General features: G+C 33.9%; 2 protein-coding genes across 4 annotated transcripts; one reads left to right on the top strand and one right to left on the bottom strand.

The window, feature by feature from the left end:
• Positions 1 to 304: 304 nt before the first annotated feature.
• LOC113859066 lies at positions 305 to 10,858 on the bottom strand. 3 transcript variants are annotated; one of them, XM_027491881.1, is made up of 13 exons: positions 9,786 to 10,858; positions 8,805 to 8,904; positions 7,568 to 7,904; positions 6,816 to 6,928; positions 6,196 to 6,324; positions 5,915 to 6,008; positions 5,639 to 5,749; positions 3,983 to 4,548; positions 3,327 to 3,589; positions 2,359 to 2,509; positions 1,433 to 1,530; positions 1,262 to 1,343; positions 305 to 785 (listed from the first exon to the last, which is right to left on the bottom strand). In XM_027491881.1, the coding sequence occupies exons 1-13, from the start codon at positions 10,250 to 10,252 to the stop codon at positions 702 to 704; spliced, it is 2,595 nt and encodes an 864-aa protein (XP_027347682.1). In that variant the 5' UTR covers positions 10,253 to 10,858; the 3' UTR covers positions 305 to 701. The 3 variants fall into 3 exon arrangements, with proteins under 3 accessions (XP_027347682.1, XP_027347684.1, XP_027347683.1); XM_027491883.1 differs by having other exon boundaries at positions 8,805 to 8,921; positions 9,786 to 9,899; XM_027491882.1 differs by lacking the exon at positions 6,196 to 6,324 and having other exon boundaries at positions 341 to 785; positions 9,786 to 10,530.
• Positions 10,859 to 13,635: 2,777 nt separating this feature from the next.
• On the top strand, positions 13,636 to 22,686 carry LOC113859065 (RNA polymerase II C-terminal domain phosphatase-like 1). Its single transcript, XM_027491880.1, has 17 exons — positions 13,636 to 14,377; positions 15,041 to 15,511; positions 15,876 to 16,086; positions 16,210 to 16,367; positions 16,475 to 16,545; positions 16,768 to 16,873; positions 17,017 to 17,100; positions 17,198 to 17,779; positions 17,879 to 17,942; positions 18,501 to 18,628; positions 18,734 to 18,787; positions 19,341 to 19,437; positions 20,233 to 20,468; positions 20,572 to 20,661; positions 21,190 to 21,255; positions 21,359 to 21,432; positions 21,866 to 22,686. The coding sequence occupies exons 1-17, from the start codon at positions 14,123 to 14,125 to the stop codon at positions 21,978 to 21,980; spliced, it is 2,862 nt and encodes a 953-aa protein (XP_027347681.1). The 5' UTR covers positions 13,636 to 14,122; the 3' UTR covers positions 21,981 to 22,686.
• Positions 22,687 to 22,829: the final 143 nt, after the last annotated feature.

Here is a 22,829-nt window from a genome sequence, read left to right as displayed (position 1 = left end):
AATGAAGCAACATTAAGGGACAAACCAAGTTGATGAAGCTCACCTAGAAGAGGAAATCTTCGAGGTTATGGGCGTGATATATATATATATATATATATATATATGAAAATAATAGTTCGTACTTTATTTACATTTTACCCAAAATGTACTTATTGATAAAGACAGGCGAAAACGAAATTTGAACGCCTGTGATTTCATTTAAGTTTTATATCTTCTTCCGTTCTCTAACTTACCATTCCAAAACAGGAATACAATTGCAGCTTACGGATTCGATGAATCTTGATTCCGAATGAGGTATGATTAAATCACAAATCTCCACTAGTATTAAAATTAAATATAAGGCTAATCCAGCTTTAGCTGGTATCAAGTTGCTGAAAAGATGGAGAAACAAAAGGACATGGGCGCTTCAAACAAAAGATATAAGCTTCTGATACAAGAAAATGAATGAATAAACAAAAATATTGGGAAAAAAATTACCACTATTGATTACACACAAACTATGCTAGGAACGTATTCCACTATTGATTTTTGTATACAAGCAACTCAGCATCACCAGCATGGTGATATAAAAATAAGGGTATAAGCGCTGAGAACAGAATAAAAGTTGGTCAGACTCGGTGTAATGAAGTGAGTCTCATTCCTCCAGAATAACAACAAACCCTAATTTAAGCTGTGGCTGTACAGAGTTTCCTTTTGAGCTTTCATCGAATTCTACATGATTCAATGACCTCACTAACAGCTTTATGAGTCTCCGGTGAAATCATGTTTAAAGACAGATGAAATTCCTGCGGATAATAACACAATTATGAGCTAAGAAATGCTACCCAAAGGTGTGAACAAAATTTTTAAATGCAAAAAAGAAAGGGTGAGGCCCCAGGCATCCAATATGATGGTCATCTCCATTTTTAAATCCCATTATCCACCAAGAACTAAAACACACCTATACTGTGACTCCTTAAATATTTCAGATGATTCCCTATATGTTGGGCAGTTCAAACCTAGAAATATGTTAGCGAGAAAACTTTGACTAGATTTGTTTTGGAGCAGCATCAAACTACACTTTCGAAGACTATGTAGTAATTTACACCCAAAGACAAGCTAAACATGTAAGTTGTTGCAGCAGTCAGATTAACCATTAGAAACTAAACCCAAACTCCAATCATCCTTCCCAAACAAATTTAGGGTCTAACTAACAATATGTCTGGTTAGTTTCACAATTCCATCCCCATGATGGTATTAACAATTAACAACAGCTACATACCACAAATCTTTCCAGCACAGGTACAAGACTTGCTAAGTTGTGATCTGGAAGATTGTCAGCAATTGCTGTGCGAATGCTCTTGCTGTAGAACAAAAAAGTAAATTATAGGCCTTAAGATATGCAACAAAACGAAATCAAACAAAAAGAATAGAAAATTGATAAGAAATAAACCTTTCAGTGGAAAGAAATGCTAGAAGCAGTGCAGAATAAGCTTCCACAATCATTTTCTCAGCTTCTTTTTCACCTTGTAGAACAGCTGCCTCATCATTCTGCATGATGAAATATAAGAATTTTCAAGGGCAATCAAATTTCAAATATTTCCACATCTACATTACAAGTCGTGAGTCACACCTACTTTTATTTTTGTGCTTCTATTATCGATAAATAACCAAACAAGTACAATGGCTACACATCACATGAGATCTACAAGAACATTTTGGTATCTTTGATGTTTGAAGCCAATTCCCAGTTGTTTTCCATAAGCATCCAATTGAATTATCCATGTCAGAATGCAACCAAGTCAATCGTGATTCCAACTTCAATTTTTTTCTTACCCCTTTCTTCTTGTTCATTTGAATTAACTGGTTCTTGTTATCTTTCTCAACTATTTCAGGTGTAGTAAACAAAAACAGCTTTCATCAGCTGATAATGATGAACCATCAGATATAGTAAACAAGTTGGGAAGACTAGTTATAGATTTTCCACTTAGGGGTGGTTTGGGAAGGGAAGGGAATATTTAAAATAAATATATTTAAATGTTTTTCAAAATAAAATATATAAATTAATATATTAATGTAAAATTAATATATTAATCATGGATTTATCATCATAGATAATATATAATTTTCTTAATTTGAAATTAACAAATATATCCTCCCCTCTCTTCCCCTACAAAAGCCTTCTCCCAAACATATCCTTATTCCTTAAAAGATATAATATCAATAACTTCCCAATCAAAACAATAACTCTAGTACTCCATGCTATTCCAAGCTTCCCACTTGCACATCAATAGATAAGGAATAAAAATGTATATAAACATAACAATTGTGCCACAAGAATTCTAAGGAAAAATAAAAAAATTAGAACATTCTACCCACCAGTAGCGAATGTTTATCTTCCCCAGCTCCCTCACTTTCACCCTGGTTAGCCAAGAAAATAGAGCATAATAATTGAATGACATCCCTCCGAACCTCCTGGACGAAGCCATCTGAGGAAGGTAGCAGAACACTGGCTGCTGCAAGCCTTGATCTGTATAAAAACAAGTAACAAGCTTGAATGGCTTAAAAAACTGCAATATTAATGAGATGTACATTATATTATAATGCCAAAACATTCCTTGGTGTTTGGTTTCTCCTTAGCATGTTGTCAATTGTATATAATCCCAAAAACAATATGAAGTTACAGTTAGTGACAAGACATTTTATTTTGTTTCCTTAATAAATACACATAAAACAAATAAAATGAATCAAGAAGTGAATAATTTTAAATTGTTTAATTAATAAAAAAAAAAGTGTTGAGCTTGTCAATACAAATAGCTGTGCACTATGATGAAACACTTCTTGAAACCAAAAAGCTCCCATGTCTATAGATGAGGATCCACTTACTCCAAGCGTAAGTATATTAAACTCACTGTACTTAATAACTTTAAATGGACACTGAATTTCATCAATCTAACCATTGAATTATAAATACTCATTAAGTTGACCAAGTTTACACAGTTATATATAATTTAAAAAGTAATTGACATTTTATTAATCAGCTTCATTTTAATGGACATTTTACTTTTATTAGATACCTACAAATGTTTAATTATTTAAAATTTGGTTTATATGATCATTAAGATAATATCACATTATTCAATGGATAAATTTGTTAATCTGTGTTCTATAAGTCAGTAAGCAGAGTTAAGTGTCCAAAATTCACTACTTGAGTAGGTGGCTCCCTTCAATTGTTCAGATATAAAACATACACTGGAGAACAAAAAAAAAAGGCTTTAGGCAAAAAACACAAATTTCTTGTTCATATAACACGATTAGTTCATTACCAAGGTTCAGTCTCAAATTACCTGTTACGACCGTCCTTCTCAACCAGGTTTACGAGCAGGCCCAGAATAGCAACCAGAAAATCTAACTCATGATCAGTCAGATGCCTATCATATTGACAGTCTTTTTCAGTTCTAGAAGCATTTTCATCTATCTGTGTGAAGGGCAACGATGAGCTGAAAGAAGGGAAATGACCAGCAATCAACATAGACATAGTCTCCAGTCCTCCATAGGTAGCAATTTGCTGACAGCCGACAGGGTTGTCATTAGTCAAATTCATCAGAACCTACAATGGGAAAACATTAGTTAGCGCATAAATCTTAAGTGACGTCTGCATTAGAAAAACCCTGATAGAAGGAGCTCCTACAAAAAATAGAAAAATCAAATAAAAGGATAGAGGGAGACGCACATATTCTGGTCTACAGATCGGTTTATCGGTATATAAATATTGCAAGAATTTTGCCCAGAAGATATTTCTTTAGAGGATTAGTATAGTGTATAACAGTGACATATAAAAGCCAAAGTTGCAAGTTGCAACTAAACATTAACTATAGTAACTACCAAATGATCTGAGAGGAAACATGTCCAACACTTTTACTCAATTATCCAAACATTATGAGAAGAATTGGATATAAATGATAAATATATGATGGAACAAACACTAAGTCAGATAAAATACCTTAACAGCAGTAAGAAGGCAATCAGTTAGAAGGCTGGAATCTTCTTCATTGCCAACATCAGAACTGGAAAAATTGATGTCCCCATTGCTTAATTCTTGTTGGCTCACATTGGTCTGAGATTGACATTCATTTTCAAACTCTCTGATCTCTACCTCATGTTTTTTAGCGCAAGATTTTTTTTGCTTTCCTGATAATAGGTCCCATTTAGAGGGTGCAATGTCATCCTCATCAAATGCAAAGGGATCTTGGCTATCATCCAAGGTTACAAGCGGGGTACCTTCCATAAAGCGAACATTCTTCCTAGAACTATTTTGGATCATGGAGGTTTTACAGTATGCACTCTTCGATGCACCACAAGACCCAGAAGTGGAAGAACTGACCCTCATCTTTAGCGAAAATGCATCAGTAGTTGAAGTGCTTGGAGTTTCAGAAATGGATAGCGAATTTTCCAACTGAGAACAACTCAACAGTCGGCTGGTCTGAGAAGCCTTAGAACTCTTAATGGAAGAGGCTCTCTCTGCTCCACAGTACTTTCTGCTGGAACTGACAGATAAAGTCTCACTCTCTGCAAAATCAAATGAAAGAACATTCATGTAATTTGAAGACAAACTTATTTCAACATTAGGAAGTATACACAAATTCAAATGAATTGTAGACACCAATTTATCTTTCAGAAATCAAAACGTGACAACAGCTTAGAATAACCCTAATACATAGGAAGAAATAAATATCTTTATAACATAAAGGCACAGAACATTCAAACTATAAGAAAGGTACGCTGGAGTCTAGGTAGATCAAATTCTGTATCAAGGTCCCCACATGATCAAAAGCTCAGATCCAAGGCTTAAATATTTTGCTAGATGACTCCAAATCGCACTTTCAATTAGTAGAGTTTACTATAAGCATAATAAGCACGGACTGCACGGTGAAAGATACATAATCCCAACACTAATGGCAATTCTCACTTCTCTGTTTGATTAAATAATATTTTTCTGCCCAATAAATGAATAGAGACAAGTTTAGATATGATATCTTTAATGGTAAACCAGGACATTAGCTCTGCAAAGCTCAATAAGAAAGGTAATAAATTTTCTTACAGCTGATAGAAACTGAATTTAACTGATAAAAACAAAGGAGATTAGTTCTTCAGAATAGAAGAAAAGAAATTACTGATAATCTAGAGTTCTGCAGAAGTGCAGAACCCGCACCGTCCACTATTTATCCTTCCTTCTTGTATTCTCATTTCTCCCCAACAGATTCCCACCTCCCATTATTTCTTGCCAGCCCAGTATTCAGTTATGCTCCAGACTTAACAATGTGAATATTCTCTTTATTTACTATTTGTCCTCTTCATACAATGAGTGGTTACTTTAACCTTTTACTTCTCATCCGCTTCCAAGGAGCATATACATCAGTAATGGGATCAATCACTCATTGTCTCATATTTTCTTGCAGGTTAATTAAAAAAACTGAGAAAGTGATAGCAGTAATAATAGTTATTATTCCTCTTCAAAGATGGACACAATTCAAGCAATAGATTCTGTCAGTATAAAGGTTCTACAATGATTTGACAAATATCTGCACAGAACTTCAGCATGTGTAACTATAATCAGAAAAGACAAAAAGATCACAACCAAACAATGACAATACAGTACCTTTATAGTTTCTGAGCTGATCCAATTCAGAATCATGACTGATCATAGAGAAAGAATCATAAGGCTTGTTATCATTTGATGCAACAGAAGCACTCCGGCGTAAACATAGATCTAGAAATTAGAAGATTTTTTGCAGGGGTGATGGAGAGAAGAAAAGCTTAGAACCATCAGAAATGTAAACTAATTATAGCAAATAACATGATTACTGAAAATTAAAAAAATTAAATAAGGAAAAGGCAGCAGAGACAGGAAGTTATCCTTTTGTGTGATCATTACCTGAGAGGATCTTTATGACAGTTATAATCAGCTCTGTAAAAGAAAATGGGGTTGCCTGCGGACTCAACTTTCCTTTCATTCCAAGCAAATGAGTCTAAAAATGAGAAAGTAAATGTTAAAGTATACATTGATAAATTAACAAGTTCACCAAGCTAAGAATGCAACAAAACTTGCAGCAAGCATGGTGCAGTACAGATGGAAAGATTCAAGATAACAAAAGTTATATGTATAAAAATAAAAAAAAAAAATAATAAGCAAACAGGCAAAGAACGCATGGCAACCTGATTGTCTTTGCTTAGGAAAGTAGCATTTTCCATTATCTTCAGGCATTTGAGAAGCAGGGTTAGGCTCTTCAGACGTTTGTCATTTCTCGAATCTTTGGTTGACAGAGATTTATTCTCCATCCAATTCTGACAAACAAATTCAGTGTGTTACCATAATTTTAATTATCTATTTAAGAAATCAAATATAGGATTAATTTGTTTTAGATTTTGTTAGAAATAATTTTGAAAGAATTCATATTGAAATCAATTTTGAAAGAACTAAGGCTAAAAATGGAATTGTGCTTGAGAAATGATACTTAAAAAGTGATTTTAAAAGAAAAGATTTTGGTTGGATGATAAAGTGGAATCACTTGAGTGTAAATATATATATTTTTTGTGTTTGTGGGTCCCACACCTAGGATCTAATTAATGGAAATGTTAAATATTTTTTCATGTGATTTTGAGAACATTCCAAACAGGCTAATAGAAGAATTGACAGTGTCAGACAAAATAGAGCAAGAAATGACAAAAAGAAAATACTCTCTGTTAAACTGTCTCTTTTAACTCCTTTTTCCCAAAGTTGTGTATATTACAAATAAAGCAAAGCATGTAAATTGAACTAACATACAAGCTCACACCTCCAAATCTGAATGGCAATTCAGAGTGACTTCAAAGACTGCATCAAGTCCTCCATACTCCCTTAGTTTTTCCTTAAAATTTCCACCAGCCTTCCGCACAGCCCCAGTGGTTTCTGAATACAAGTAGCGCCCCCATAACATTGGAAAAAAATAAAAAAATGCTCAGAAGTGATTTTAATAAAGATGGTCCACAAAAGAATATATAGAGTCAGCAGGACCACACAAGGCTACAAAGTCCATCAAAGTTACTTCCTGATCAAACTACAAGCATCAAACTATTTATAGGGATTATATCTTGTGTGTGGAGAAAGAGTTTAACAGAAATCATAATTAACAGGTGAAAACAGAAAAATCTTGATTAATTTGGGATGAAAATTCACATAAACAAATATCACTGAAATACAATTCAGAATAAATTAACCCCCCCTAGAAATTTATATATAAACAACCCAGATTCCAACAAAATTAAGTACCACTGTACTGAGAATAAACTAATTTTATTTGTATTTCAAAATCAAGATGACACCTTCAGAAATTGAGCAGAATAAAATTAACTAGACTGATATCATATACTATTCATTGATTTCTAAACACTAAATAAATACCATTATACATTAATAGATTTGATTATCTGTTATTATTTTTGTGCAAGAAAACCAACATTAGAATTTAAAAGAACCAGATATATTCGAGGAAAAAGAACATCTTCAGCCAATAATGCAAAATATGGAAATAAATGTTCTTTACAATACCATCAAGAGAAATGGCAGATAAACAAGCCTTCTCCATAGTCAGCAATGCTAACCATTTTGGGCATAATTCTGGCCTCTCCACCCCACCATCATTCTGACATGTTTTTAATTCTTTGCAATTTACTAGAATTTCTTGAACTCTAGAAAATACTGCAACAGAACTGGAGTCCAATCTTCCTGTCGTATTCTTTTGCATGCTATCACTCTGACGCAATGATAAAAGTTTAGAGCCAAATTTTGGTGCTTTGTCTTTAGTAGCTGTGGAGACAATTGGTTTTAACAACTTGATTAGAAATTGAACAGAACCAGGTGATTCAAGGAGGTGATCATCTTGACCCTGAAACAAAAACATATCGAGTAAAATATACACTAATAGTGAATATGTAGATTGATAAATTAGAGAGTGCAAAACTAAGTGCCAGAATGAAAGTATATACCACTGAATAATCACTATTAATGTTCGTAAAAGATCAGAAGCAAAGCCTAAGCATAAACTTAGCGTAGATTTTCCAGATTAATTTCTTCATAAATAGTAGTCATCCTATATATTTTCAATCTATAATATGTCCGCACTATATTTCCTTACTAGTTACAAGGACAAACCTACAAGCTATCACAAAACAGGCAGATCAAAATAAAACAGTGAATGTTTCATCATAAATTTACCACTGACCATGAACAAAGCACTCAGAGTAATGAAAAAAATTTTAAATAAATTTGAACAGTACCAGAGCAATAATTTTAGAAAGGTTTTAAGGAAAAGTTAAAAGGAAAATTGTGGACTAGGTAATTTTGGATGTACATGCCCAGCAAAATAAGTTCAGCTGAGAGTTTAATTGAGAAGTCTAAAATAAATTAAGGTGATGAAAGATACAAAGTATTGCATCCAAAGACAGTTTCCAAGACATTGTACCAAGAAAATGTTTCGATTGCCCAATAGGAACTACACGTAGATTTCTTCTTTTCTTCCAAAAATCTACATGTCAATCCTTACCTACTGAATGTAGGATCAAACAAGTAACAAGAAAAAGAATTGAAAAACTAATTAATTATTAGATATAGCATTACATTTATATTAAAAGAGAATGATAGCTTGCTAGCTCTATCAACTTGTAAAATACTTTACTAATGGAATAGAAATTCCTCAGCTATTTAATAATGATGCTAATGCTACCCATTACTTCTTTCATTATTTATAGTAGACTAACTGCAATTTCACAAACAAAAGAAGACTTACATCACTGGTCAAAATGTAGAAAAGGGTTGCAGCTGCAAGATTGCTGGCAGAATCATCAAGGCTGAGGCCCAAAATAGCATCAATTATTGTCCTTGCCATCCTAGAAAGCATAAAAATCTGGGATTTATCAGCTAAACAACCATACTGGTATATTCCTAATTCCTATACAGGAGTGAGGTCAATCCATGCACTCAGTTTAAAATTCCAAACTTATTGAGAATTAAGATGGATAGAAAATATTAACATGCCTCACTCACGGACAATTAAATAGTACTAGGGCAAATGATAAAGCAATATTATGAATCTTTTTAATCATGAAACCCTGCATGGTAAGTTTTACATCATTCTGATTGTATCAAACGGACACATGGGTGCTCAAGCAGTCAGTAAACTTGAGTTCCGCAATTCAGGCACTCCAATGTCAGTAAACTTGGGTGATGATTAATATCGCACCCAAAAAAAAAAAAAAAGGAGTGCTGGAAAGATTTTTTGTTAAGATGGCAACATTGTCCATTAAGTGAAATAAAAGTAAACCCCGAAAACTGTAAACTATCTACGCTCCAGCTAATCACATTTCTACTTGGAAAGTAACCAAAGAGATCTCATCGTCAAATGTACCTAAAAGGAAAGTATAAGTCTGCAATACCAGAATCATAAACGGAACAAGATTTAATATGCGATAACTATTCAAAATCGACAACAAAATTTAGAGTTCTCGAATCATCACCAAAATCTGAAAGTGCCAACAAATCTAAAAACCACACACATCAAGCGAACCTAAAAACACCCCGTGACTTCACCCATCCCAAATTTAAAATTTTGAAATAAACCCCGACAAAACCAACACCAGAATTTAAAAAAAAAACAAACAAACAAACAAAAAATTAAATCAAAATCCCACACACTAACAACAATTTTAAGAGTCAATTTTCAGATTCAAGATTCACAAGCAAGAAAACATTTAACGAGAAATTGACGCACCCTTGAGTCCTTAGAAGCCTTCTCTGGTGTGTGGTGGCACAAATGGACAAGAGCGACGACAAGCTAGTCCTTCTGATCCGCAGAGGCTGACCCTTCCGAAGCCCATCGAGTGCGAAATTGACCTCATCCACATGCTCCATCATCTCCCCAAACTCTTGAGCCTCCATCAGTGTCGACGTCGCCGGAATCGAGAGCCTCCCGTTCGCCGCCTTCTTCTCCGCCGTGCGCCGCGACCTCTTGGACTCCCTTCCGCCGCCACACAAATCGTCGATCGCGCTCGGCTCGGAATCGAAGAGGGACCAATGCGAGGACGAATCTTGCGACGAGAACGCAAAGCCGCAGAGAGGGTCGCTTTCTTGGGAGAGGGAGTCTCTCACAAAGGGCTCCGAAACGTCGTCGTTTAGGGAAGAAGCAGAGCACGTTCTGGAAATGGTTCTGTTGCGGCGACCGTAGGTGCGAACGATCATTTTTCGCTGCGAGAATCGGAGATCGACGGTGTGTGGTGGGGGTTGGTGGCGGCTATGTGGAAGGGTCGAAGTTGGGCATTTTGAGATAGGGGTGAGGGCTTTTTTGGAAAAATGGAAAGGTTGGGGAGATTGAAATTCACCTTGTTCAGCTCAAGAACACAGAGCAAGAGAAGAAGAAGACGAAGGAAAATTGAATTGAGTTGAATTGGGGTTTTGCTGTGAATTTGAAATTTTTTTATCAAATTCCGTGCAATTTTGAATCGATGGGCCAGTGTGGTTTATTTTATCCGGCAAGTAATAACCCTTTTAGTCAATGTCCAAAAGGGTAGTTTCGTCATTTAGAAATTTTCAAAACCCTTCCAAGTATCTTCTCGCATTTCACAGGGGTGCAGTGGAGTGGAGGCTTAGTGGTGCGTACAATAACCCCAAACCAACTACTCCATAAATTCAAACAAACGCTGCTTTTAAAATGGGTTTTAACAATTTTTACTTTTACCATTTCTTTAATTTCATCAAATTAATCCTATGAAGTTTTAAAATATCTCTCTCAATCAAGTCCACTACATTCATGAAATTCACATGATAAGTTATTGCGACCATTATCTCCAATAAGATAATATGGATAAGAACACGATGATAAGAAAAAAAAGACACAGATGGAAATAAAATGATGGGGGAAAAAAAAGTCAAACAAAACACTCACAGAGAGGAAAAAACTTAATATGGATAAAAAGTTCTACAAAGAATGTGAAAAACATCTCATACATGAAAGAATAAAAATCATAAAGGGTGAAAGAGTCCAAAAAGGGAGGGAATCCCCATAAGGGGACAAGCAAGTTTGCTGGACGATCTATTAGTGCTAAACGAATTGGAGGAATCAGGGGTTGAATGAAGGAGTTGCCCAAGGTTTTCCTAATCACAAAACCTAATATTCTTTAATTGTATTCTTCTTATTTAAAACTAATTTTCTCTTTATCTCTGAGCGTGTTTAATTAAAATTAATTTATATTTTAATTTATCTAATTAATTTTTATTTAAATAAAATACTTGTTTTAGTTACTTAAAATCAAGGTCAATGTTTTTTTAATTTAAAGGTTAAATCAGTAAAAAAATTGAGAAAGGAAATGCAATAATCTATAATACAGTAAACCTATATGGAAATTTTACACTAACATGTCTTGGTGATAGTAGTTTAAACATATATTTGTTTTGAATAAACCATTATTATATTATATTTGTCATTTGGGTAATTTTTTTTTATCTAAAAGCTAGTAAATTGTGAATTTGAAGTGACTAACATGAAAATTAGTCATGTGAATTGTTTATAGTAATTTAAATATACTTTCTCTCTTATATTACACTATATTGTTAATTAGCTATATTTTTTTTTCTAAAATTTACCAGTTGCGAATTTGAAATGTAAAAAATTCAAGCTAAAATTTTGATTATTGATTTATGTGATTTGAGTTAACAAGCTAATTTAGATTATCTGTGAACTTTAGTTGAATCAAGTTTGACTCAACTTTGTACATAGTAAAAATTATGATCTCTGTATCAAAGACCAGAAGCAACACTTATGATTAGAGTGAAGTGGAATAAAATTTTGTGTACCATTGTGCTTTTTACTTCATTCATTATTTTAAGTATCTAATATCATAGTTATCTTGTGAAAAATGTTTTAAAAAGTATAATAAGATTTTTTAAAAACTTATGTTAAGAATATCATCAGAATATGTGGATAATCATTTTCAAACTCAAGACAATTATAATATCTTAGTTTATAGAGCCTTTTGAATGAAACATTTTGCAGTTAGAAAAAAAAATCACAGTTATTGTGTGTATAAATATACTTTCTAATTGTTATCCCTCAAGTATGGATAGACCTTGTAACCATTGTTTGTCAAAGAAAATGCATCCATAGCTATGAAATTTCAAAATATTCCTCTTAATCAAGGGCATTGCATGAAATTCATGGAATCTACATGTTAGATTATTACAACCAATATCTTCAATAAGTTGCAGTGCCTTACAGACTTTATAGTTATTTTTTAATTTTTAATCATCAGATGTTTATATATTAAAATGCCTAACAATATTTACAAAAATTAGAAAAAAAAATCATACAATAAAGTGAAAAAAAAAGAGTTGAAAGAATTCATAGAAGAAAAAGATGCATACAAAAAATAGATTATTATATGATTTGGGATCATGTGATTTCGAATACTTTTAACATATGTTAATTTTTTAAAAAAAACATACATATGTATTAATTTGTTATTAGTTGGAGATTGTTATGGTTTTACATCATGCATATTTTTTTTTCTATAAGATAGTTTTATTTGTTTTCAAATTTGCTCATCTTAAAAGAAAAAAAAAATACTAGCTTTAGTTGGTTCAAACAGAATTATATTGTGGTATAAATAAATAAATAAATTCAAATATTGTGATATTTACTTAACATTTTTTTACATATTGTATATACTTTTTATTAGTTTATTTTAATATTACTAAAAAAGTTAGTAAGACAAATATATCTAATTTATATATTGATAAAAGTATGAAGAAACTATTAATACACTTGTGCATGACCAATAAATAAGAACATGTGTTACAAAATTATTAGTAAAAATAATTTTTAAAAACAATTTTTTATTCAATAATTTTAAAATTTTAAAATTTCCAATTAAAATATTTTTAATTTCTTAAAATCAAGGTCAACATTTTTCTTAATTTAAAAGTTATACCAATAAAAAAAATAGAAAGAAAATGCAACAATCTCTGTATAGTAAACCTATATGGGAAATTAATGCGTGTTAACTGCTCACCTAAGTTTTTTTTTCTAGTTACTTTTTCTTTTAATTTCTATTATTAAAAAGTAAATTACTCTGGTTTTTCTTTGTAGTGAGGTTATTTTTCCATGTAAAGCACGAAACTACTCCTTTAGTTTGATAGAAAATAAATCATTGACTCATTATATAATAAAAAAATATAAATGGTAAATATAGTACATACATTTTTATTTAGTATAAAAACTAACTGTATTTTTATTACTCACATTACTCATATATATGACTATGAGTTGTATTTTTGAATCACAATTTATTTAAAAGTTAATTTAATGGCCCATAGTTTAAAAATAACTTACTTTTAATAACTTGTATTCCTTATATACGATTTTTTTTGGTATAATTCCTGATATAAGATTTGTTATAATTAATAAAATTTAAAAATTATCCCGATAAAAATTAAAAAAAAATTATATGTATTATATTATTATGGGTAGGGAGTCAGAGTCTGAGAGAGAAAGAAAATATATGCATTGTTTATTTTTCCATTAAATTTAGCAAATTAAAAAAAGAACACAATGATAATTTTTTAACGTTAGTATATTATTTAGTAGCAGTGGCTTACGCATTAGGGAGCAGTACTGTTTTTGACCTTTCGTTTTCCGGATCTAGGGTTTCTCCTCTGACGATCATCATCATCTTCACACACGCACAACCATCATCAAACCCTAGCTACCATCGCCACCGAAACTACACGAAAACAACCATTCACCGGCGACCGAGTCGGAGAATCACGATCACACGCACGCAGCCACCGTTACGGTTCCTCGAACATTATTTTTTACCCGCCATCACCTTCAATCACGGATCTAAAACTTTCTCCGAAACAAAAGGCCCTAATTGTCATTTTTTATTTTATATATACATATTTTTTTGCTGGTAATGCGAAAATCAGATGAATCTTAAAGCGTTGTTGACGGCGGTGATGATGATGATGAATATTTTTTCCCTTACTTACGCGGAATCTTGATGAAATTCCAAAGACTTTGTGTTTGTGATTTGATTTGAAGGAACAAAAAAGGGAATGTATAAATCGGTGGTGTATCAGGGGGAGGTGGTGTTGGGTGAGGTAGATATATACCCAGAAGAGAACTACTCCAAGAAAATCGATGTGAAGGATATCAGAATAAGCCACTTTTCGCAACCCAGTGAGAGGTGCCCCCCACTTGCTGTTCTTCATACAGTTACTTCATGTGGTGTTTGCTTCAAAATGGAGTCAAAGACTCAGCAGCAGGATGGCCTCTTTCACTTGCACTCCTTATGTATCAGAGAGAACAAGGTATCTAGTAACACATTTGGTAAAAATTAAAAAGAAAAGGGAAAAAAAAAACACTCATTAAAGCCCTATATTCCATAACAATTTGACTCTGGACATAATCTGAGAGGACTGCACTGGAATCTTTGGATAACCCACTTATGACTTGTGTGTTAATATTACCAGAATTTTTGTAATAATTTGCCTGAACTTACTGAATCTGCTGTTTTGAACCCAGATGGTGAAGGAACTGGCTATAATTGGTCACTTAACAGAGAGCCGGTATTTGACATTATGTCTAAACTGAACTAAGGGTCATGATGTTCAATGAGACTATTTTATGGAGACGCTTGTTTCTGATTGATCTTATGGCAATTTTTGCTAGGGGTTGATTGTTATGTCAAGAAGTTTGTGATGATAGTGAAATGTAGTATCTATGCTAGCTAGGGTTTTAGCTGGAGAAAGAATCTTGAATTTATTGAAAATTTCAGTTGCAGTCAGTAAAATGTTCTTTTATATCATGAACAGAGTTGCAAATATGTCCATGTATCGTTACTCAAAAGATGTGTAGTTTTGTTTTTTTGGACATTGGTAATGTTTGATTATATGTGATTATCAGTGATTTTTTTTTCTCTCTGTGATTCTCTTGCTGAATTTTAACTATGGTCCCAATGTTGGCCCCTACAGACTGCTGTAATACTACTATGTGGGGAAGAATTACATTTGGTTGCAATGCATTCACGGAATGATGATAGACCATGCTTCTGGGGATTTATTGTTGCCTTGGGACTTTATGATTCATGCCTTGTGATGTTAAATCTTAGATGCTTGGGTATAGTGTTTGATCTGGATGAAACACTTATTGTTGCAAACACAATGCGCTCATTTGAGGATAGAATTGATGCACTCCAGAGGAAAATAAACACTGAGGGTGATCCACAACGAATATCCAGTATGCAGGCAGAGGTCAAACGCTACCTAGATGACAAGAATATATTAAAGCAATATGCTGAAAATGATCAGGTTGTTGATAATGGGAGAGTGATAAAAGTTCAATCTGAGATTGTTCCAGCTTTATCTGATGCTCATCAACCTATTATTCGACCACTGATTCGGTTACAGGATAAGAACATTATTCTGACACGGATCAATCCACAGGTATATAATTTGTATCTACTTGTTTAGGTGTATCTACTGCCACATGTTGGGCTTGTGCCTTTTCTTCTACATTTTATTATTCTACTTTAGTCCTGTTTTCAAGTCATATTTATAGTTATTGACTGATTTCTCAATTGGATCAAGACCTGTGACTCGTTCATTGTCACTGATGTGACTTCTGCTTATTCTATTGTTTGGATGATAGAGTAATGTGATTTTCACATTGTAGTGCATTATAGATTTGATGATGTATACATAAACAGAATAACAGATAAGCTGTGCTTTATCTGTTTGTCTATAGCATATACAAGCAGATAGACTTGACGGAATCATTAGTCTAACAAAAACTTGTGTGTTTGGAAAGATTCGGGATACAAGTGTTCTTGTGAGGTTGAGACCTGCATGGGAAGATCTTCGGAGCTACCTGACTGCAAGAGGGCGCAAGCGTTTTGAGGTTTATGTCTGCACTATGGCTGAAAGGGACTATGCACTAGAAATGTGGAGGCTTCTTGATCCTGATTCAAATTTGATAAATTCTAAAGAACTATTAGGTCGCATTGTATGTGTTAAGTCTGGTAAGTGACATGGTTGTTTTTCTATTCTCTGTGTTTTATTATTGTGCCATATTATATGCCTGTGTTTCATGCTCTTTCATTTACGAGTCATACTTCTATGGTGTTTAAATAATATAATAACAGGTTTGAAGAAGTCATTATTCAATGTCTTCCAAAATGGTTTTTGCCATCCAAAGATGGCATTGGTAATTGATGATCGCTTGAAAGTCTGGGATGAGAAGGATCAACCTCGTGTGCATGTTGTCCCTGCATTTGCTCCATACTATGCGCCTCAAGCTGAAGTAAATTTTCTTTCTTATATAGTTGGAAGCCTAATACTTTCAGTTGCATGAATGGAATTTTGCCCTTTTTTAGCAATATGAACTGATTTAACCTGTTTATCTTGTAGGCAAGCAATACTGTCCCTGTCTTGTGTGTAGCAAGAAATGTTGCTTGCAATGTTAGGGGTGGCTTTTTTAAGTAAGTTTAACCTTTTAAAAGTTATTTTGACCTCTTATTTATACAACTTTTGGGGAAGGTGGGGTTTGCACAGATTCACTCATTTTCCTTGCCTAACTGGGAAAATCTGCATTTAATAGTTAGAGGTTGATTTTTGAGCAATTTACTTATCTCCAGTCAGTATAAATGTAAATCCTAAATTGGATTTGTGGACTTGATTATGACATTCTGATTTGGTGACAGGGATTTCGATGATGGTCTTTTGCAGAAGATTCCTCAAGTTGCCTATGAAGATGAAATCGAAGATACACCTTCTCCCCCTGATGTGAGCAATTATCTAGTTTCAGAGGTTAGTGATTGTCTACGTATAAATATACATATTTTTGTTGCCTCTTGTCTGTTGGGCATATACTATGTCTAGTTTAAGCAAATTTTATATCATTTAAGTTTGTCTTCTTTGTGTTTGACTGTTTATATTTTACTGAAACTCAGGATGATGGAGCTGCTTCCAATGGAAACAGAGATCCATTCTTGTTTGATGGCATGGCAGATGCTGAGGTAGAAAGAAAATTGAAGGTATCAACATGAGCTCTGAATGAATATATAAGAACTGTGATATACATATTAAACATGAAGCTTGTCTTATATTTTTTGTAATTGTGGTTACTGTTAGGATGCACTATCAGCAGCTTCAACTATTCCTGTGACAACTACTAATTTAGATCCCAGGCTCACTTCTCTTCAGCACACAACGGTGTCTTCTAGTTCAGTTCCACCAACTTCACAAGCATCTATGATGCCATTTTCCCAGGTACAGTTAGCTCCACCTGCTACTCTAGTAAAGCCAATGGGTCAAGCTGCCCCTTCCGAATCTAGCTTGCATAGCTCCCCTGCTAGAGAAGAAGGTGAAGTACCTGAATCAGAATTAGACCCAGATACAAGGCGTAGGCTTCTCATATTGCAACATGGACAAGATACCAGGGATCATGCATCTAGTGAGCCTCCATTTCCTATTAGACCTCCCATGCCAGTCTCTGCCCCTCGCGTACCGTCACGCGGAGGGTGGTTTCCTGTAGAAGAGGAGATTGGTTCACAGCCACTAAACCGGGTAGTGCCTAAAGAATTTCCTGTAGATTCTGGTCCGTTGTGTGTTGAAAAGCACCGGCCACATCATCCATCCTTTTTCTCTAAGGTTGACAGTCCTATTTCATCTGATAGAATTCTCCATGACAGCCACCAAAGGTTGCCAAAGGAGGTAATGGCTGTGTTTGAGTTAATCATCTGAGGTTTTGCAGGAGAATCATAATTTGGGATTATTTAGTCAATTAATTGTGCTAAGATAATTTCTTTGCAGATTTATCACAGAGATGATCGCCCAAGATTAAGCCATACACTCTCTAGTTATCATTCTTTATCTGGTAAGCTGTAGCGCTTACTACTACATGTTTGGTTGTTTCTCTTCTGTCTCCCCCCCCCCCCCCAAAGTATTCTGTGTCTATAGCACCCATAAATGTTGATGGTATTGTGCACTCTGGAAATGTAATTTTGTTGGATTACTTTTGTTTAAGTTGGTTCTTTGAATTTATATATTTTTTTAAATTGTTGTGGCTGTTTAAGGTTGGTTTTTAACTATTTTTCACAGATCTGTTTTTTGGACTGTCACAAATACATCCTTTTTTCTTTATAATAAATATCTTTTGAGATGATTGATTACCTTTGTCTTCATTTACTTTTTAGCTGGGCATAAGCATTAAAAAAAACTTAATATATCTTTTGCAATGATTGCCTTTGTCCCAAGCATATGAATGGTATATTCCCGCTTTTCAAGGCATAATTCTACAACCTTGAAACAAACACCCTTATTGTCTAGTTTTTGTTTTGTTATGGGGGATTGAATTGATTTTGTTTTGTTTTTTCCAAATCAATTTGTTTTAGTGTTATCATTCAAATGACATAATGTCATGGTTGTTGTGAAGGTGATGATATCCCCTTTAGTAGGTCATCTTCCAGCCACAGGGATCTTGACTCTGAATCTGGTTCTGTATTGCATGCGGATAATCCAGCTGTAGTATTACAGGACATTGCATTGAAATGTGGAACTAAGGTAACTTGGAATTTGTGTATCTGCTGGGTAATAATTAGAGGGCATCATTGGATATATTAATTTCTCATTCTACTGTTTAAAGTTTCTTTGCTTTAATGTGAATAGGTGGAATTTATGTCATCTTTGGTTTCAAGTGCAGAACTGCAGTTCTCCATTGAGGTATCTTTCATTTTGGGCAGCAAGACTTTATGATGACTTGTTGAATATGTTTTTATGAATTTCTACATTTTATATTTTCTCTTGTAAATTGGAGTTATTTGTGAGTTAGTTTGATTTTCATTCACTGGAGTAAAACATCTTTTCTTGAATTGGTGAATCTGCTGCATTTGATTTATATTTTCCCTATTCTTAATTACAACAACATCTAAGCCTTATTGTATTAGGTGGATTTAATTACATGAATCACACGATACCTCTGGACTCGATAAAAAATAATCCACATTCTTAATTAACTTGACAAAATTGTATTAACATACCAATTGGTTAGCTTTCATATATTAAAACCCAAGGTTTGGGTACCTTGATGAATGGATGTTTTGTTTTATGGGAACTCACTCATAAATTTAATATGATCTTAAGTTGGAGGCTCAAAGCTGATTCCATCTTGCTTCCTGTAGAGGGAAATTAAATAGTTGAAATATCTTTACGATTCTGTTTAAGCAGAATTTTTTATTTGACTTTGTCAATTCCTAATTGTCATTTTTATTTGCAGGCATGGTTTTCTGGAAGAAAAATTGGTCATGGAGTTGGCAGAAGTAGGAAGGAAGCTCAACACAAGGCTGCTGAGGATTCTATGAAACATTTGGCTGGTATGATAATCTCTTCTTTTTTCTTTTTAATTTTAACTTGCTGTAGCATTATATAGCACTCTCCGGACTACATTATTTTGTGTTGTATTTTTGGCATTTAGTATTCTGACCAAGAAAATTCAAAACATCAATAGCAGGGCCTATCTTGGTAGACCAACCTATTGGCTTCCTGTTGAGTCTTAATGGCATATTCGGCTCATAGTATGGTCCTGCTATAAAAAAAAAAATCAGTTTATACCTTGTTAGAGATATAAATTTTAAATCCTTTTTTGGCCTTTAAGAGAGTTGGTATTTTGACATGGTATACCAACATTTTGAGCCTTACTGCCCTGTTTTTTATTATTTAAATAAATTTCAGCATAAGTTAAAGTGGGCGTATGTATTATCCATGCTTCAAGCTTGGAAGGCTCTTGGATGAGGATTCTTAGAGATCTGAAATGGTAAATCTATTCTTGGGTGTCCCTCCAACAATTAAGCTTGTTGGAGAGTTGGTCTAAATTCTAAAAGATCTCTGGGTGGGTGTTTGTTTTAGCTATGATGAATAAGAAATTGAGATTATAATTTGATTTACAAATTTTATTCAAGTACTTAACCAACTAATATATCTTATGAGATCCCAGTGTTAGAAAAATGAAAGCTGATTATGATTAGCAAAACGATCATTTTCAGTGACACACATTTCTAGCTTATGTTATTTTAAAACAATGTTCTTACTTTCTCTAGGATCTTTTTTCCTTTTTTGGAAAAAGTTGTTTCCATATAATTACATTTTAACCTTTTTTGGATTTTTTGTAGATATATATTTGTCTTGTGCTAAGGATGAGCTTGGTTCTACATATGGAGATGTGAGTGGGTTTCCTAATGCAAATGACAATGGTTATGTGGGTAACATTAGCTCTCTTGGTAATCAACCATTGCCCAAAGAGGATTCCATTTCATTTTCAACTGGTTCTGATCCATCAAGGGTTTTAGATCCTAGGTTGGATGTTGCTAAGAGGTCAATGGGTTCAATTTCTGCCCTCAAAGAATTGGTGAGATTTTTAAAATTGACCAACCTATTTTTTCCTTGTTTTCGTTAAACTCTGTTAATGTTTGTTATTGATATGCTATGACTTCTGCACTCAATTTCGTCAGTGCATGATGGAGGGTCTTGGTGTCAATTTTCTACCTGCACCTGCTCCAGTGTCAACGAATTCAGTTCAGAAAGATGAAGTACATGCACAGGTTTGTAATCAAATGCTTCAGTGGTCCAAACCAATTGAATTGACAATATTAGCTTCATTAATTTGCAAAATGATTGTGCTTCCTTCTTTCTAAATCGTGTCTTGTCTAAATATGTTTTAATTCTTTTTTCCTTTTGAGAGACATTTTGCTACCATTTTAATTTTTCTCTTTATATTTGGTTTGTTAGAACTCCAGGGTGAAATATTAGAAATACTGTTGCTTTCCCTTCTATTTATGTGGTTTATGGCTCTTATATTTATGAGGGAAGTTAAAGGGTGAATGTTGAACGGTAATTCTCTTTTACTGTCTAGAATCTGGGCTTCAGGTGTATTGGGTAGTATTCTTTTAACAACATAGTTGTAGCCAGGGGGGGCTATAAACTATGACTAGGAAGCTTTCGTTGCCATAATACAATTTTTCATTTTGCTTATCTTTGCACTTAGATCTTACTCTTTAATTCTTGCATTTTTATTTTAATAAAAAGCTCTTGCACTATTTTCAATAGCTTTTTTTATATATATATTTTAGGTTGAAATAGACGGCCAGGTATTTGGTAAAGGGATCGGATTAACATGGGACGAGGCTAAAATGCAGGTATACTGGTTTCTTTAAATATAAAATAATAATACGGATATGCCGTCTTAATTTGATTTTCTCCAATATGGTGTTGGACCACTAAGATGCATTCTGTCTTTAGGCTGCCGAGAAGGCACTTGGAAGTTTAAGAACAAGGCTTGGTCAAAGTGTTCAGAGACGGCAGAGCTCTCCCAGGTATTATTTTGATTAGCAGATTATGTGTATTCAAGTTTCTTACATGTTTTATTTTTGCAGAATTGATAAACTTTAGTCTATACTCTCCCATGCTGTGCTTTCTTGATCCTAGCCCGTGGTGGTTTGCACACATTTAAATTTTAACTTTTGCAGTTAGCTCCTTCTTCATATGCTCTACTAGTGATGATGAAAAACCTGCAGTGTATTCTCTATTGCAACCCTATTGGTTTCTTTCAAATTGAAGTTTATATGGTGCAGTGTGAGCTATCTTGTCTTCTATCGGTCCAACAATATTTAGGAAAAAACAAAAATTAGACCAAGCAAATACTGATAGAATTGGCTTCTAAGTTCTCAAAATGATATTATTTCTTTAATTCAATTGTTTTCTTACCCCCTTTGAGTACTCCTTTTAGTAACTATTTTTGTGGATCAGGTCACATCATGGATACTCAAATAAACGTTTAAAGCAAGAATACCCTCACCCTCGAACTCTGCAGAGGATTCCCTCTTCTGCTAGATATCCCAGGAATGCTCCGCCAATTCCTTGAAAAAAGTAGTGCACTTTTCAATCTCGCTTAAGGTATTACTGCTGTTGTTGGGGCATTTATATTTTACCGATTCCACTTCAACAATATGGAGAATGGCTGTTGGGTTGGACCATTTCCACTGAGTGGGGTGCTTGGTCTCAGTCATTTTGTCACTCTGCAACGCCAACTTTTTGTACCAATATAAGATCCTCACTGAAATGGGGTGAGATACTGGTCAAAGATTTTGTAAGATACCACATCTTGGTCCTCCCAAGCAATGCTGTATCGGTTGTGTATCCTGGAAATGCAAAGAGATCGGTTTCACAAGACAGATGATGAGCCAAGTCCAACGCTTACTTGCATTTCTGTGGTTTATATACATGATGCTGCATACTCAGACAGAGTAACCTATTGGAATTGAGAATTGATTCAGCTTTTTTCTAACTGAAGGAATGGTACAAGCATTCAGTACAGGTATTTTTTTCCCCTTTTTTTTTTATGCATGGAAGTCGGCTTTCACTAACCAAACCGGCTAATAGTTTTTCATTCCACTAATTCTATCACCACGCGTCCCTCTGAAGATTCTTATTTGCGGAGTCTCAGGTTGGTGAATTTGCATAGTATTGTAACTCACTGATGATGTAAAACACACTTTCAATTGTGATTATCTGTTAATGTTGTTCCCAAGTCATTTGGTGGGATTTTTTTGGAAATGCAACTAAAAATTAGTGATGTGTGAGCTATCTGAATTGGATAATAAAATATGATAATATTTGAATAAATGTTAGGTGTAATGACCGGGGAGGAATAATAAAGATGAGAGGCTTGATTCACTTTTAATTTATGCTGATACCGTCGACGGGTGTGTTC

Source organism: Abrus precatorius, unplaced genomic scaffold (assembly GCF_003935025.1).
Source record: "Abrus precatorius isolate BTA unplaced genomic scaffold, Abrus_2018 Scaffold2, whole genome shotgun sequence".
In the NCBI taxonomy this organism is placed as follows: domain Eukaryota; kingdom Viridiplantae; phylum Streptophyta; class Magnoliopsida; order Fabales; family Fabaceae; genus Abrus; species Abrus precatorius.
The sequence above is the reverse complement of the archived record's forward strand: the minus strand, read 5'-3'. Positions and strand labels throughout refer to the sequence as shown.